The sequence below is a fragment of the Drosophila eugracilis genome, unplaced genomic scaffold, assembly GCF_018153835.1.
Source record: "Drosophila eugracilis isolate 14026-0451.02 unplaced genomic scaffold, ASM1815383v1 contig_1825, whole genome shotgun sequence".
Taxonomy (NCBI): Eukaryota; Metazoa; Arthropoda; class Insecta; order Diptera; family Drosophilidae; genus Drosophila; species Drosophila eugracilis.
In genome coordinates, this window is record NW_024572672.1 from 627,205 (window position 1) to 640,675 (window position 13,471).

Sequence of the window (13,471 nt, forward strand, 5' to 3'; positions counted from 1 at the left end):
TTTGGCAATGCAAGGACCAACATTAACTTAACCAATATTAAACTTACAACTTTTCTTCAAGAATTCTAACAAAAAATGTAACTAAGGAAGCTTTGACTTTTGTAACTAAAAAAATTTGAAAATTTTTTAAAATTTGATATATTTTAAAGAATCATAAATTAAATCATCTTTTTTTTTTAGAATTTTCTAGGACAAGGTTTTCTAGTTTCTCTATGAAAATCTTTTTCTAAAAAAACATTTACTAAAATGCAAATGCTTAACGAGTTGGACTGCCTTAAAATCGGACTCAAATCAAACAACTTTGTTTAAGTAATAAAAAAAAAGACGATCGCTCTACCCGCCCCTCTCTCTTTTCTTCCCAGCGCTCTGCTCTCTCACTCTCTCTCTATCACGCTCCCACACGCTGGCACTTTAGACGCTCCAGCTTTTCAGGCCGCTGCGATTTGATCGCCGCTCAGTTGATCAGAGTCACTCGAACGCGCCGCTGCTCAACAATTCCGGAATTGGCGCGAAAATTCATATAAAAAAAAAATAAAAATCAACTTACAAGTTTTTGTTATATAGTATAGAAGCTCAAATATTTACGTGCTGCAACGGATACGTCGGTGATTGGAAGTGCGTAAAATACAGGCATTAAGTGCAACCTAAAAACAACTAAAATAAAATCCGAAAAGTGTCATAAGCAGCCAAAAAATGTGACTAAAAACTAACATTAATTGATCAATTTAAACTGTGCCTGAGTGTGTAAACTAGTTTGTATGCAGTTTACAGAAATTGTTATTTTTCCGTGGAATGTTAATAACTCGTTTTCGAAAACCCCTTAAGGAAACGATATGGTTCCTGGAAACAAAGCTAGTTAACGAAACAGCGATCGAAAATCAATTAATTTGCACATAGGCCATATTTAATGATAATTTTGAGAACACGTAAAACAGAGTTGTTAATTATTATCGATTCTCTCCAACAACAAAGAGACACAAACATACAGATATATATATATATATATATTAGGGCGATATATACTTGTGTATTAGTGACAATGGCGGCCGCTCAAAAGACGTCGTTGTATTGGTGCGCTCAGTAAACTGAAAGTGCCATTCCGTTCCTCATTTGTAGCCGTTGTCGTTGTACGATGTTCCATTCGGTGTTATCTCAAAAGTGCGCTCTGTGCCAACTCTAGCACATCGGTAGAAAAAAATATATATATATCTAGAGAGATATATACTGTGAACCCTCTGATATTCTTTTGAGTTAATCAGAATTCTGGGTATCCCATAAATGAAAGTTACTGTCTTGCATTTGGCAAACATTTTCCTCGTAGACATCATGTCTTATGCTATTGATGGTCTTTTACTCTCTCAAAGACGTCATAGGAGACTTTCAAATATGCCAGCTTAGGCTTGAGTATACCCTACTAGTGGCAAGTGTGTCTGGCATTCCGTATTTCTCGGAATCCACTTAAGTAAATTTACTACGTCAATGATTATAGCTAATTTGCATAAGCCTTGCTTTCGTGAGAGATTTGTTGACCAACTTTAACGAATCGAATTGAGGGGTATACAATATATTATATATACATATGAGCTGTAAACTGTAAATATATTCCATATCCAAGTGCTCTTTCTTAATTTCTATGCAACTTCATTGCTGTACAGCAGCCGCATAGCTTTTATTCCCCAATTCAAGTTTCCCCAGGCAGTCGAGCTTATCAACAATCGTGTATACATGAAATAAAAGCGTTGATTACACGTACAAAGCAGAATGAAACTGGCAAATGGAATGCTCTAATGGACTGTGATAACAATAAAATCGTTGTTTAAATCTGTGTAATTATTAAATAAACGAAATAATTAGAAAAAAACATAAATAATGTTGTGTGTTTAAGAGAGAAAAAGGAGAGAAAAAGTGATGGAAAAACCTGAAAATGACTACTACTGAAGCTAAAAAAGTTTCTAACTAAGTGAGACGTTCTAATGCTGATTTTTTGAAACAGCAATAGTATCAAATATGAAAAGTTAAATAAATAATTAAAGTAAAAACCAAAGTTAAAGACATATGTTTATCAGTGTTTCCACAACCATATTATCAAACTTAAACCAACAATTGAGTTTTCTTAAAGGAAGTGAACTTAGAAAACAAAAGATTATAATAATCAAGTACCCAAAAACCAGAAAAACGAGAGTGCATGACTCAAGTTAAAAACCCTTTAAATCTAATTCAAACAAAGAATGAAAAATTCTTCAAAATTTATCATTTAACTTACTCATTATCAGCTAGTTAACCGGGTAAAAACTTATTTGCAGATGCTCATGATGTGATGTTTGCCCAGAGCTGCGTCTAGTCAGCCGATTTGCCATATCAAAAAAAAAATAGAAAGAAAAAAGAAAACTAATACCCAGGAAAAATGAACTACCCAATCTGCTAAATAGAAAGACCAACATATAACGCTCAGAGATCCAGAGAATATATACATCTGGTTACGTGACTGTTTCGATAGTTCGACATGCATTTTAGTAATGAAACGGAAATGATCCAATGTCCGAATACGAAACGTAGACTAATCGATCCGACGTCTGCTCCAAAAAACTGCAGTACTTCATCAACGGATTCGGGTGTAATACTAAATGATAATGCGGCATCATTCCGGCCGGATAAGGAGACCAAAGATCGGGGGACGGACGATGGGGAATCCAAATCAAAATCGGAAACGAAAACGGAACCCAAACGTATCAGCATCGAGCACACTGTGAATATAACCAACGAGATTGCTGGAAAGACATCTTCTTCGCCGGCGGTTTCTATACGGAGCACAACCATTTCCATTGTGTCCATCGATGAGAATGCCATCGACTCCAGTTGTATTGATAGTGACTCGGAAGCTGAAGCCGAGGATTATACAGTCCAGAAGCTGGGCCAACAGGTCACCTACCCGCCCAACAGTACAAACCTGCGCGATCTTAACCAGGGTCTAACCGTGATCAGTCGTCAAGTGGCACCGGGTCAGTCGGAACAACCACCACCAAATCCCCTTGAAGCTGGTGTCGTCGCTAAGCAAATACTAAATGGAAGTCTAGAATTGGCCACGCCCACTTCTCCGGCAGGTGGAGCAACTCAGGGAATCGGTAGCATTGCGCTTACAAACTCCACGGATGTGACCTTCGGTGATAAGCATTTCTACGAGGGACCCGTGACGATACAACAGTTTCTCATCGACAATCGGGACAAGTGGAAAGCGGGTGAAGGACCAGGCGGTGGACAGGATAATCCAGCTTTTAATGGTGGAGCCACCACAAATGGCAATGCGCCGGGTAAGTCATCTTTTCGTAATGTAAAATGTTAGATTAGATGCAGGAAAATCATTAACATTTGGTAAGAAATTGGATAGAAGTTTCCACAGAGATTATCTTCTAGAAACACTTCATACATAAATTGTTTATATATATATATATATATATATCTAATATATATATTACCATTGCTATTTCCTGTGGCCTTTGTATACATTCCTACTCCGTCTTCACCTTGCCTCGGTTTTGTTTGCTTAATCGGGCCGATACTGAGCGCGTGTGGCGATTTGTTTACCCAACCCAGTCGGACGGACCTAGTTGGCCAGGTCTAACGACCGTGCTGCGAATGGTAGATTAGCAGATGGCCCACAAAGCGTTTAGATTCATTAGATTCGCCTAGAACAAATACTACAATGTGCTGGAATAACAACATAAATGCATTTTATTGAGCAAGGCCCTAGAAAATGATATGAGGAAAATTTTCAAGAAATTACCAATGGAAACAAAATGATTTTAAAATTATTTTTGTTATTAAAAATACATTTATTTTCATTTATATTTTATAATAATTATATAGAAAACGTCATTCTACTTGAAATTCATAAATTTTTATGCAAAACCACGAACCAAAGTCAGTCTCCCATAAAACAAAAGGTGCGGCTTCATATTCATGAGGCTTATTTTAGGGGATTTTTAAATTTTAAACCTCTTTTTTTTATTGATCAGAAATCAACCTGTTCTTCTATATTCACACTTTACGATTACAATCTATTTACGGTGCAAAAGCAAAGTCAAATTTCATTCAAGAAAAGAAAATGTATCTCAAGCTGATGCCAAGGTCCCTTGGGCCGTAAATCAAAAACGGTGAAAACTTGCGATAAATACTTGGAAAAAACAAAACAATAGCAGCTGCCTGCATGCAATTGTTTACTCGAATGTTTTTCACAATTACCATAATTAAATCGCCAGCCAGAAATCAAAATCCAATTGGAGTTCAACTGGGCGAGTGAGTGTAAATTTAGTTAACTGTAGTTAGGCACTTGTCGCTATATAGACAGGTGATTCCCACTGATCTGGCAATAAAATACCCTCGTTCCTCTGTTGGATTGGGGGATTTTTTTTTAACATTCTGTATTTGTATGCCTTAAGCACTTGCTAAATGAAAAATGTGAAATAACAAGAATAAAACCTGCATACGCACGGATCGAGGAAAGTACCCACCGATCGGCTTCAGTTGTTCATTTGGAGCGATCGAATAATGTCGAGGAACGCGCTTCAAATTTGCCTAAAGTGTCATGGGATTATCGTGGATTTTTCCAGTCGCATAGAGTGTGATAATGAGTTGTGTGGGCGGTTCTGTCATCGCAAGTGCACGGAACTTAACGAAGAACAGTTTAGAGTATTGGCTATGGTTCCCAATTTGAGATGGAAGTGTGACTCTTGTTTGGGAAAGCTAAAAACTGGTGAAAAAATGAGCCAATGGCTGGAGAAGTCCTTGCGGGAGCATGAAAAACGTTTGGAGATCCTTGAAGAGGGCCTGGAAAAACGTAAGAAAAAGTTGATTTTTGTTAATGTTACTTTTTGAAAGCAGAAATGGGTTAAACCTTCAGAGTTATGTTAGCCCTGAGAGAGTGCAAGCTTAAGATTTGTTAGAAAATGAACCAATGAACCCCCAATTCGGAATTTTCACCTTTTTATAGGAAAATATTTTGGACTTCAAGCGCAAATTACCAAAAAAACACTTTGATTTTCACACAAAAACCATGAACAAAAAAGTTTTCCTATAACTCAGTTTTACTTACCCCTAATTTCCCACCCAATTTTGCAGGTTCCAAGCTTGATGATCCTGCCCAGACGCCACCCCTTTGCCCATTTTTGCCCAACACTATTGGTCGCAAAGCCGTCACAATAACAGTGGTGTTCGTACTATTTACTTTTCTACTGGGCATCATACTGGCCACCACCACAAACATCTTCGGCAAGACGTTGAACCAAAGTAAGATCAGCGATGTCGACGATTCCAGACAAAATATTCCAATCAATTCAACAATAGGTACAGTTTTGTCCACCACTTAAGTGTGCGAAAGGGCTTCTGACTAATCAATAAAAAAAAAAAAACCAAAACGAATTGGCGATCGTGCTCTAACACATCCTAACTCACCAAACCAACCCAGCATGTATATAACCCATCCTAATCTCATCTTGTATATAATAACTCATTGGTTACGTTGTATGCGTCTCTGTGTGTGTCGGTACATTATTCATCTTGCTGCTCAATTTTCGCGTTTCTGATCACTGGATCAGTGCCTGTGAAGTGAAACATAAATCAAAAGTGTGGCCTAAAGTTCAATTGAATGGAATATGCCAGTGAATCGAATCTCGTGTTTCACATTTAATCCCAAAACTCTTCATGCAGCCGACTTGGATGTCATCGACGATGGCAGCTTCGTTTTCTTAAAGGTTGCTGATTGGGGCGGTAGGCCCGCCAAACGTAATCTCGATAAGCAGAATCTGCCCGTCAATCGGGTAATAATCTCGCACACAGCCGCCGAGGGGTGCGAGTCAAGGGTGAGTAGATTTCATAAGTCAACTCCTTCATATCCATAACTTTCCTAAACATCCTAAACTCAATTTTGGCCAACAAAGGAAGTTTGCACCTCTCGGCTGAAAGTCATCCAAAACTTTCACATGGACAGCTGGAGCTGGGACCACATCGGTTACAACTTTCTGGTTGGCGGCGATGGTCGTATTTACGAAGGTCGCGGCTGGGACTATGTAGGCGCTCATACCAAGGGCTATAATAAGGGAGCAATAGGGATATCCTTTATTGGAACCTTCACCTTGAGGAAGCCCAACGAACGGCAATTGAAAGCCTGCCAAATGCTAATAGAAGAGGGTGTACGTCTTAAGAAGGTGACACCCAATTATCAGTTATATGGCCATCGGCAATTGAGTGCCACGGAAAGTCCCGGAGAGGAGCTCTACAAGATCATCCAGAAGTGGCCACATTGGTCACATAAAATCTAATAAGTCATGTATTATATAATATATATATTTACCAGTAAATAGAATCTGTACAAATATGACCAACAGATGCACTTTATTCGATCTCATTTCCTCACCTAATCCCTAATGAAAATTTTAATCAAAATTGAAAGCAGTTGAGTTGAATGGAATATCAAGATGGTTCTGGTATCCTACAGATACAAGGATGTATCTGTGAACCTGTTTAAAAGATGTTTAAGGGAGGTATGCAAGTCTTAAGGAAAATCCTTCGAGATTTGGATTTGAAGTTAAAGTTAAACGTAGTTCCATTTCCAAAACGATTTGCATTCTTCCTTATAAGCACTCCTAGGGGTTACTAACACAACTGATCTTTTTAAACCAGCCAGCGATGATTCCGAAGTTTATGTCGACGGAAAACTAGTTCTGATCGGGATAAAGAGCTGGGGTGGTTTGCCCACGAGGGGCAAGATAGAACCTCTGAATCTTCCAGTATCGCGGGTAATAATCTCTGATTCTGGACCCGAGAACTGTGAGACAAGGGTAAGTCGTTTTAATAATATATCATATTAACTTAAGAAACCAATTCTCATTTAGGAATCCTGCTCCTATTGGACCCGAGTGGTGCAGAGCCGACACATTGACACCTATAACTGGGGACAAATTGGATACAATTTCCTGGTGGGCGGAGATGGGCGCATCTATGTGGGACGTGGCTGGGATTACGAGGGTGCCCATACCAGGGATAATAATAAGAGTAGCATTGGCATTAGTTTTCTTGGAAACTTCCGACGGAGTGAACCAACGCAGAAATCTTTGGAAGCCTGTCAGCTGCTCATCGATCAAGGTGTACGCCTAAAGAAGCTAAAACCCGATTATCAGATCCTGGGACATCGGCAAATAACGGGATCCTTAATGCCTGCAGAGGAGCTCTATAGGGTCATCCAGACTTGGCCACATTGGTATAATTTGACCAAGACCTGGCCCGACCTGCATATGACTCATTAATTAGTTATAATTAATCGAATTAAGATCGAATAAAGGTGCCAAAAAATACGTTATTGAAAAGTTTTTGTTTCACAAAATTATTAACTTGACATCTTTTAATCATTAATGTAGGAGATGGTCATCAAAACTGAAACTTTATTGGTCATATAAAATTTATTCCTCAAAAAGAGGTTTCAAATTTTAAGCAGTTTCATTAATATTAATATTCTTTATTCGTTATTGTTCTTAATAAAACTGATTAATGGTTATTAGTCTACTAACAGTTACTAAAAAAAAGTGTATAAATATTTCATTATTTCCCTTAAACAAAAAGCCGCTTAAATTCACTAACAAAAACTGCAAATTTATGTTAAATCTAAAAAAATATTTTAGCCTAAAACTAACCAAAGACCTTAACTAATCCACAGATCTGGACAATATTGGTGGAGGATTGATACTAAGATTTGTGGAGCGTCAGCAATGGCTTGCCCAGCCGCCGCAGAAGAAGATTCCGGATTTGGAGCAGCCCGTAAAGTTGATCATTGTCCTGCCCACCAATTCGGATGATTGCACCACCCAGGCACAGTGTGTGTTTCGAGTACGACTGCGACAGTCGTTCGATATAGAATCTGTGCAGGAAGATGATATAGTCTTTAATTTTCTAATCGGTGGCGATGGCAATGTGTATGTGGGACGTGGATGGGATCAAGTGGGCGCCCATATGCCCGGCTATAATTCAAAGAGCCTGAGCCTGGCCTATATCGGATCTTTTCAGACACGCAAGCCGTCGGACAAACAGCTCAGCGTGACTCGGCTTCTGTTGGAGCGCGGAGTGAAGCTGGGAAAGATTGCTCCCAACTATCGATTTACAGCGGCCAGTAAATTGGAGCCAAGTCTAACCCAATACAAGGCGGATGCCCTCTACCAAAGCTTCAGCAATTGGACTCATTGGTCGTGAATAGTTTTAAGATATATAATGTATATGCGCAGCTCCCGATGTATGGATTTTATCATTCATTATTCGTATTGATATTGTAGCATAGGTGTTCTCTCCTATCCCTTTAAATTTGTGGCATATTCGTTTTAGCTAGAGTTACGATTATTCGTTTTGAAAAAATGTGATATTAAATAAAGCAAAAATGATTAACTTGATTAAATCCAATCATGTCAGAGGGTCAAAGCCTAGCTGATAACTTTAAGCGGGGATTTTTCTTAGCTGATGTCTGGATCTTCTAGAATAGAAACCGGAAAAGGTGACTTACAGTCATGTATGTAAGATGCCGTGCTAGCCAAGACCCAAGCTTGGTCTTAACTTTCGTTGATTGAGAGCTAAGGGGGACTCCCCGTTTTGCTTTACTTCTTGTTTGTCTTATTTGTTGCCGTTCTTTAATCGAAAAGTTTTTTATGTTTGCGAAAAGAAAATACTTCTTTAAAAAAGATTTTTTAATATTAAAATTTATAAAAAATAATACAGGGTGGCCCATGTAGAGTTTGCTTTTTGAACTATCTATAATTTTGACTTTGACATTTCGAATGTCATTGTCAAAGATTTAATAGAAGGTTTGCGGTTTACGAAATGGTTAAGTTTACGCTGGAAGAAAATTGGATAAATATTCATATTTTTATAGCGATTTGAAAACGCAAATCTTTCGTGGGCCATTATGTTTAAAAATCTTTTGTCTTAGACTTCCTACATGATAAATTATTAAATATATTTTAAAGTTACTTAATATTGCGAGAGCTTTGAAATTTTTTGCAAAAAATTTTCCAAAAAAAAAACAAAATGAAAGTTTGATGAAAATCATCAACTTTCCTTCCATTCCATAGTCCACTTTTAAAAGCAGCCAAGATTTCTTGTTAACTTAACTAACTTTGTAAGAATCCTTGATAGATATATACAACAAAAATTTAATAAATTAAATGAATTTTAAAGTCTATAAAGATTCTTTTTTAAATGTATAAAAATGGATTTCATTAATATAAATAATATAAAGCAGATAAAGAAATTCAAAGCTTTTTTGTTTTTAATATTTTGCTGATTTCAGTACGCGTTCAGCTTTTGTTTTAACAACAAGTCTACAAGTATATAAAATGGAAAATCCCGAATCTATAGGCCTAGAAGAAAATCAGAAAAAAAGATCATTGACCTTAAAAAGGCTAAACTTTGCTGTTTTCCTTTTAGTATTTACAACCATACCGCTCAGCTACTATATATGGATAAGAATAGCTTTGGATCATAAATCCTTATCAATTGAGTTTAGGTCATAGGAATGATCTGTACATAGTCGAACGCGATGAGTGGGGAGCTGAGAAGCCCATCACACAGGAATTTATCAATCTACCAGCGGAATACGTTATTATACATCACACAGCCACTGAACAATGCGAATCGAAGGTAATACTAATACATATACTAACAAATAAGAACTTAAAAGATGATTTTTTCCCATTAGGATGCTTGCATAGATCTTATGAATGTGATTCAGGATGTCCACATGAATATCAATGATTGGAATGACATAGGCCTGAATTTTTACGTAGGCGCCGATGGCAAGATTTATGAGGGTCGTGGCTGGGATGTACGATCTCAACGGTTAAGGGGTTATGAATCTGTATCTATAAGCATTGGTTTTATTGGTACATTTTCGAATATTGAGCCACAGGTGAGGCAAGTTGAGGCAGCCAAGCGATTGATGGAGAACGGAGTTCGTCGGAAGAAGTTGCGCCAAAGTTATCGCATCTACGCCCAGAGGCAGTTTCAGCCCACCGAAAGTCCTGGCCAGAAACTTTATGAACTAATGAAGCAATGGCCACGATGGTCAACTATTATTAAGCATTTTGACTAGAAGATAAATTAACTAAACTGTTTTTTATTATAACTTTTTCTAAAATTCCAATTTCGAATAACCAAAACTCTGAATAAATTTTGAATGAATTTCGAAACAAAGAAAAGCAATGATGCTGAATGAATATTATATATAAACCCATCGAAAGCTTTTTTTAAAGAAATTTTTACATATAATAGAATATGTATAATTAGAACACGTGTCTAACTAGTTCAGTGAGAGTCCAGCAATAGCTTGGAGCAGTTTATAGCGCACCAAAATGGATCTTGAAGGAAATCGGGAGATACAGGCTAAGAAAAATGCTTTATACTTAGCAGTTATTTTACTTCTCTGTCTTACCATAACAGTCGGTTGTTACTTCTTCATAAAAGGTTAATTCAAATCAAGAAATAGTCTGGAAGATCGTTAATAATTTTTATTTTCACTTAGACAACGGGAATGGTCTGTACATCAAACGTGACGAATGGACATCGGTAGTGTCCATTGGTAGACCATTTCTGGATCATCCAGTAAAAAAAGTTGTTCTATATTTTGAACCTGCTTATCGGTGCGAAACAAGGGTAAGTGAAAGGTAAAATTTAAGTTAATACAAATTTATAATATTCTAACAAAATTAAGGAAGAATGCCTGGACCTTATGAGATTTATTCAAAACACTAACATGAGGGAAATGCGGTGGCCGGACATAGGCCACAGTTTCATAGTAGGCGGTGATGGAGATATATATGAAGGGCGTGGTTGGGATGTACAACCTATCGACGCTAAAGGCTATATAGCTGATTGCATAAGCATTGTCTTTACCGGTTGGTTTGAAGATAAAGAGAAAGAAGAGGAACAGGTGAAGGCTGTTAAGAGGCTTTTAAAGGAAGGACTTCATCTAAATAAACTACACTCAGATTACGAATTTGAAGTTAAGTTCTCCTGTTATGGATGTCCTGAAAATAATCTTGATGAGATGAAAAAGCATTGGCCATACTGGTCAAAGCATCCTGATATATTGCGTAATTAAAATGATGTCTTCTTATTGCTTAAATAGTGAACTGATTAAATGTTAACCTGCTGAAGCAGAAAAATAACAATGAAGAATTCCTATTTGGGTTAGGTGGTCAACATTTTGGCAGCTAACTGTGTTTGATCTTCTTGGCCAGCGGTCTTTTGTTCCAAGAAACCGGAAAACCTCAAGACTTGAAAGTGAAGATGAGCTAGCTTCTGCCAAAAAGAGCTAGAGAGACCTTTAGAGCAAGTCTACGCCCTGTTAACATAAGGGGGTTCCCATTTTTCGGACTGCTCACTTCAATCTGAGATCTCTGTCTAATCTTAAGTGGGCGGCGTTTAAAGATCGCTCACCCTGTGTTGCGAATAAACACCCTGTTAAAAAGCTCTTAAAGCTTTTTTCGAATACAAATTTATTTATAAGTATGAATGTGTCTTATCAAAGAGCTTACAAACTTCGCAGCCGCTGCGCAGTTTTGAGACTCGGGGATTTTTTTCAGCCAAACAACAATCAAGCCAACTTGTTAATGGGTCCGGCTCAGTTCAGTTGGCATCAGACTTTCGTCTGGAGAGGATCTATCTTAGCAATAGTAATCAATAATAAACATATCTTAAGATGGAGAAAACCGTGACAATTGCTCTCCCAGAAGAGCACACAACTAACCTTAGAAGATTTGCCCGTGAGCTGATCTATCTTTGTGCAATTCTTCTGATAATTGTAGGCTTAGCAGCCGGCTATTCCCTGTGGGTGATGTGTGAGTTATCTAAACCGATCAAAGATTGATTGAAATTTAATTGGATATTCAATTGTTAACCTGGTTTAGCCCACTCGACAAATTCCACGAACAAAGGCCTGCACATACTCGATCGCAGCGAATGGCAGGGGGAACCACCCAGCGGGAAGTACCCGCACCTTAAGCTTCCTGTCTCCAATGTGATTATCCACCACACGGCTACGGAAGGATGCGAACGGGAGGTGAGTTTTATTCTGAATTTATTAAGTCCTGGATAGAAAAGTCAGAAGAATACTTACGGCACAGATATGAGTCACAGAATTTCTAACAATTTCAATTATTGCTGGTCGTAACACGTTTTTTCACTAGGCTAACTTTAGATTCGTTGTTGTTTAACAAAATAATACTTATTTAAATAGACTTTCTAATTTAATAACAATGCTTAAATACTTTTCTTAAGACTCCATCTCAAAGCCCACCTAACCCAAAGCCTAGTCAAAAAAACCCCCCTCGACTTCATATGCCGTAAGCGGCATACTTTTCTGAAAAACCCCCTTTCTTCCCCTCTATCTTCTACCTCACCTTTTTAAAGTGTTTCGGCAAATGTTTGTCAAGTTGCAAACGAACTTACAGACTTTTTCTAATATATATATCGTAATTATATATTTTATCTCAGGATGTTTGCATAAGGCAAATGCAGATCATTCAAGCTTTCCATATGAAATCCCTGGAATGGGTCGACATTGGTTATAATTTTCTGGTTGGCGGCGATGGACAGGTCTACGTGGGTCGCGGTTGGCACATCCAGGGCCAGCATGTCAAAGGATATGGTGCTATATCTATTAGTATTGCCTTTATTGGAACGTTTGTGAATATGGAGCCACCGGCTAGACAAATTGAAGCAGCCAAGCGATTAATGGATGAGGGTGTACGACTTCATAGATTACAGCCGGATTATCGTATTTATGCCCATCGTCAAGTTAGTCCCACCGAAAGTCCTGGCCAGAAACTTTATGAACTGATGAAGCACTGGCCTCGCTTTACTCCAGATGTGACGTCATGTAAGCAATTTTTAAAACTAGAATGATGAAAAGATATTTAATTTTAAACTTCTTCCACAGTGCGACTCCTTAGCAATGCTACCTTGAAGTTTCTGACACGACCATATTGGCTAGCTCAGCCGCCGACAGTGCCACTTGCTCCTCTTAATCTGCCCGTTCAGAGCGTCAGATTCGTAGCCACTAATACCCCAGCTTGTTCCACACAAGCCGAGTGCATATTTCGAGTGCGTCTTTTGCAAAGCCTGCATATCGAGAGCATTGGATATAAGGATATCAACTTTAATTTCGTGGCTGCTGGAGATGGCCATATATACGAGGCCAGAGGTTGGGATCACAGCTGCGAAGCCACGAAAGATGGAGCTGAGCAGGATCCCAAAGAACTAGTCGTTGCCTTTGTGGGTCCATCGGATAGCAATAAAAAACTTGCCTTAGATCTAATACAACAAGGCATCAAACTGGGACACATAAGCAAGGATTACAAACTCATTGATGATTCAGAAAAGTCATAGAAAACTGGAAGCAGGGGGAATGAAGCTTTACCAGTGCCATCCCTGTGCCATC

At 38.2% G+C, this 13,471-nt stretch overlaps 4 protein-coding genes across 11 annotated transcripts; all 4 read left to right on the forward strand.

Annotated features, from left to right (window-relative positions):
- LOC108117394 (peptidoglycan-recognition protein LC) lies at window positions 1-8,434 on the forward strand. Of its 7 annotated transcripts, XM_041817666.1 has the most exons (6): window positions 450-615; window positions 2,304-3,308; window positions 5,116-5,283; window positions 6,676-6,833; window positions 6,888-7,333; window positions 7,706-7,779. In XM_041817666.1, exons 2-5 carry the CDS (start codon window positions 2,504-2,506, stop codon window positions 7,296-7,298), a joined length of 1,542 nt encoding a protein of 513 aa, XP_041673600.1. In that variant the 5' UTR covers window positions 450-615; window positions 2,304-2,503; the 3' UTR covers window positions 7,299-7,333; window positions 7,706-7,779. The 7 variants fall into 7 exon arrangements, with proteins under 7 accessions (XP_017085283.1, XP_041673600.1, XP_017085284.1 ...); XM_017229795.2 differs by lacking the exon at window positions 7,706-7,779 and having other exon boundaries at window positions 6,888-7,346; XM_017229797.2 differs by lacking the exons at window positions 6,676-6,833; window positions 6,888-7,333; window positions 7,706-7,779 and adding exons at window positions 5,704-5,855; window positions 5,934-6,373 and having other exon boundaries at window positions 451-615.
- A 109-nt stretch (window positions 8,435-8,543) lies between these two features.
- Window positions 8,544-10,123, forward strand: LOC108117336 (peptidoglycan-recognition protein LF-like). Its single transcript, XM_041817663.1, has 3 exons — window positions 8,544-8,549; window positions 9,505-9,672; window positions 9,731-10,123. The coding sequence occupies exons 1-3, from the start codon at window positions 8,544-8,546 to the stop codon at window positions 10,121-10,123; spliced, it is 567 nt and encodes a 188-aa protein (XP_041673597.1).
- A 230-nt stretch (window positions 10,124-10,353) lies between these two features.
- On the forward strand, window positions 10,354-11,201 carry LOC108117339 (peptidoglycan-recognition protein LF-like). 2 transcript variants are annotated; one of them, XM_017229710.1, is made up of 3 exons: window positions 10,354-10,494; window positions 10,553-10,683; window positions 10,742-11,201. In XM_017229710.1, the coding sequence occupies exons 1-3, from the start codon at window positions 10,383-10,385 to the stop codon at window positions 11,129-11,131; spliced, it is 633 nt and encodes a 210-aa protein (XP_017085199.1). In that variant the 5' UTR covers window positions 10,354-10,382; the 3' UTR covers window positions 11,132-11,201. The 2 variants fall into 2 exon arrangements, with proteins under 2 accessions (XP_017085199.1, XP_017085200.1); XM_017229711.1 differs by having other exon boundaries at window positions 10,746-10,816.
- Window positions 11,202-11,561: 360 nt separating this feature from the next.
- LOC108117370 (peptidoglycan-recognition protein LF) lies at window positions 11,562-13,459 on the forward strand. Its single transcript, XM_017229755.2, has 4 exons — window positions 11,562-11,870; window positions 11,940-12,091; window positions 12,526-12,910; window positions 12,971-13,459. The coding sequence occupies exons 1-4, from the start codon at window positions 11,732-11,734 to the stop codon at window positions 13,417-13,419; spliced, it is 1,125 nt and encodes a 374-aa protein (XP_017085244.1). The 5' UTR covers window positions 11,562-11,731; the 3' UTR covers window positions 13,420-13,459.
- Window positions 13,460-13,471: the final 12 nt, after the last annotated feature.

What these genes read in the sequence shown, in the direction of transcription:
- LOC108117394 (XM_017229794.2), top strand. Translation starts at nt 2,504, where the DNA reads ATGCATTTTAGTAATGAAACGGAAATGATCCAATGTCCGAATACGAAA. An exon ending in CACAAATGGCAATGCGCCGG is followed by an intron (nt 3,309 to 5,115) that starts GTAAGTCATCTT and finishes CCAATTTTGCAG; the next exon opens with GTTCCAAGCTTGATGATCCT. An exon ending in TCCAATCAATTCAACAATAG is followed by an intron (nt 5,341 to 7,705) that starts GTACAGTTTTGT and finishes ACTAATCCACAG; the next exon opens with ATCTGGACAATATTGGTGGA.
- LOC108117336 (XM_041817663.1), top strand. An exon ending in CTGAACAATGCGAATCGAAG is followed by an intron (nt 9,673 to 9,730) that starts GTAATACTAATA and finishes TTTTCCCATTAG; the next exon opens with GATGCTTGCATAGATCTTAT.
- LOC108117339 (XM_017229710.1), top strand. Translation starts at nt 10,383, where the DNA reads ATGGATCTTGAAGGAAATCGGGAGATACAGGCTAAGAAAAATGCTTTA. An exon ending in TTGTTACTTCTTCATAAAAG is followed by an intron (nt 10,495 to 10,552) that starts GTTAATTCAAAT and finishes ATTTTCACTTAG; the next exon opens with ACAACGGGAATGGTCTGTAC. An exon ending in CTTATCGGTGCGAAACAAGG is followed by an intron (nt 10,684 to 10,741) that starts GTAAGTGAAAGG and finishes AACAAAATTAAG; the next exon opens with GAAGAATGCCTGGACCTTAT.
- LOC108117370 (XM_017229755.2), top strand. Translation starts at nt 11,732, where the DNA reads ATGGAGAAAACCGTGACAATTGCTCTCCCAGAAGAGCACACAACTAAC. An exon ending in CGGAAGGATGCGAACGGGAG is followed by an intron (nt 12,092 to 12,525) that starts GTGAGTTTTATT and finishes ATTTTATCTCAG; the next exon opens with GATGTTTGCATAAGGCAAAT. An exon ending in TACTCCAGATGTGACGTCAT is followed by an intron (nt 12,911 to 12,970) that starts GTAAGCAATTTT and finishes CTTCTTCCACAG; the next exon opens with TGCGACTCCTTAGCAATGCT.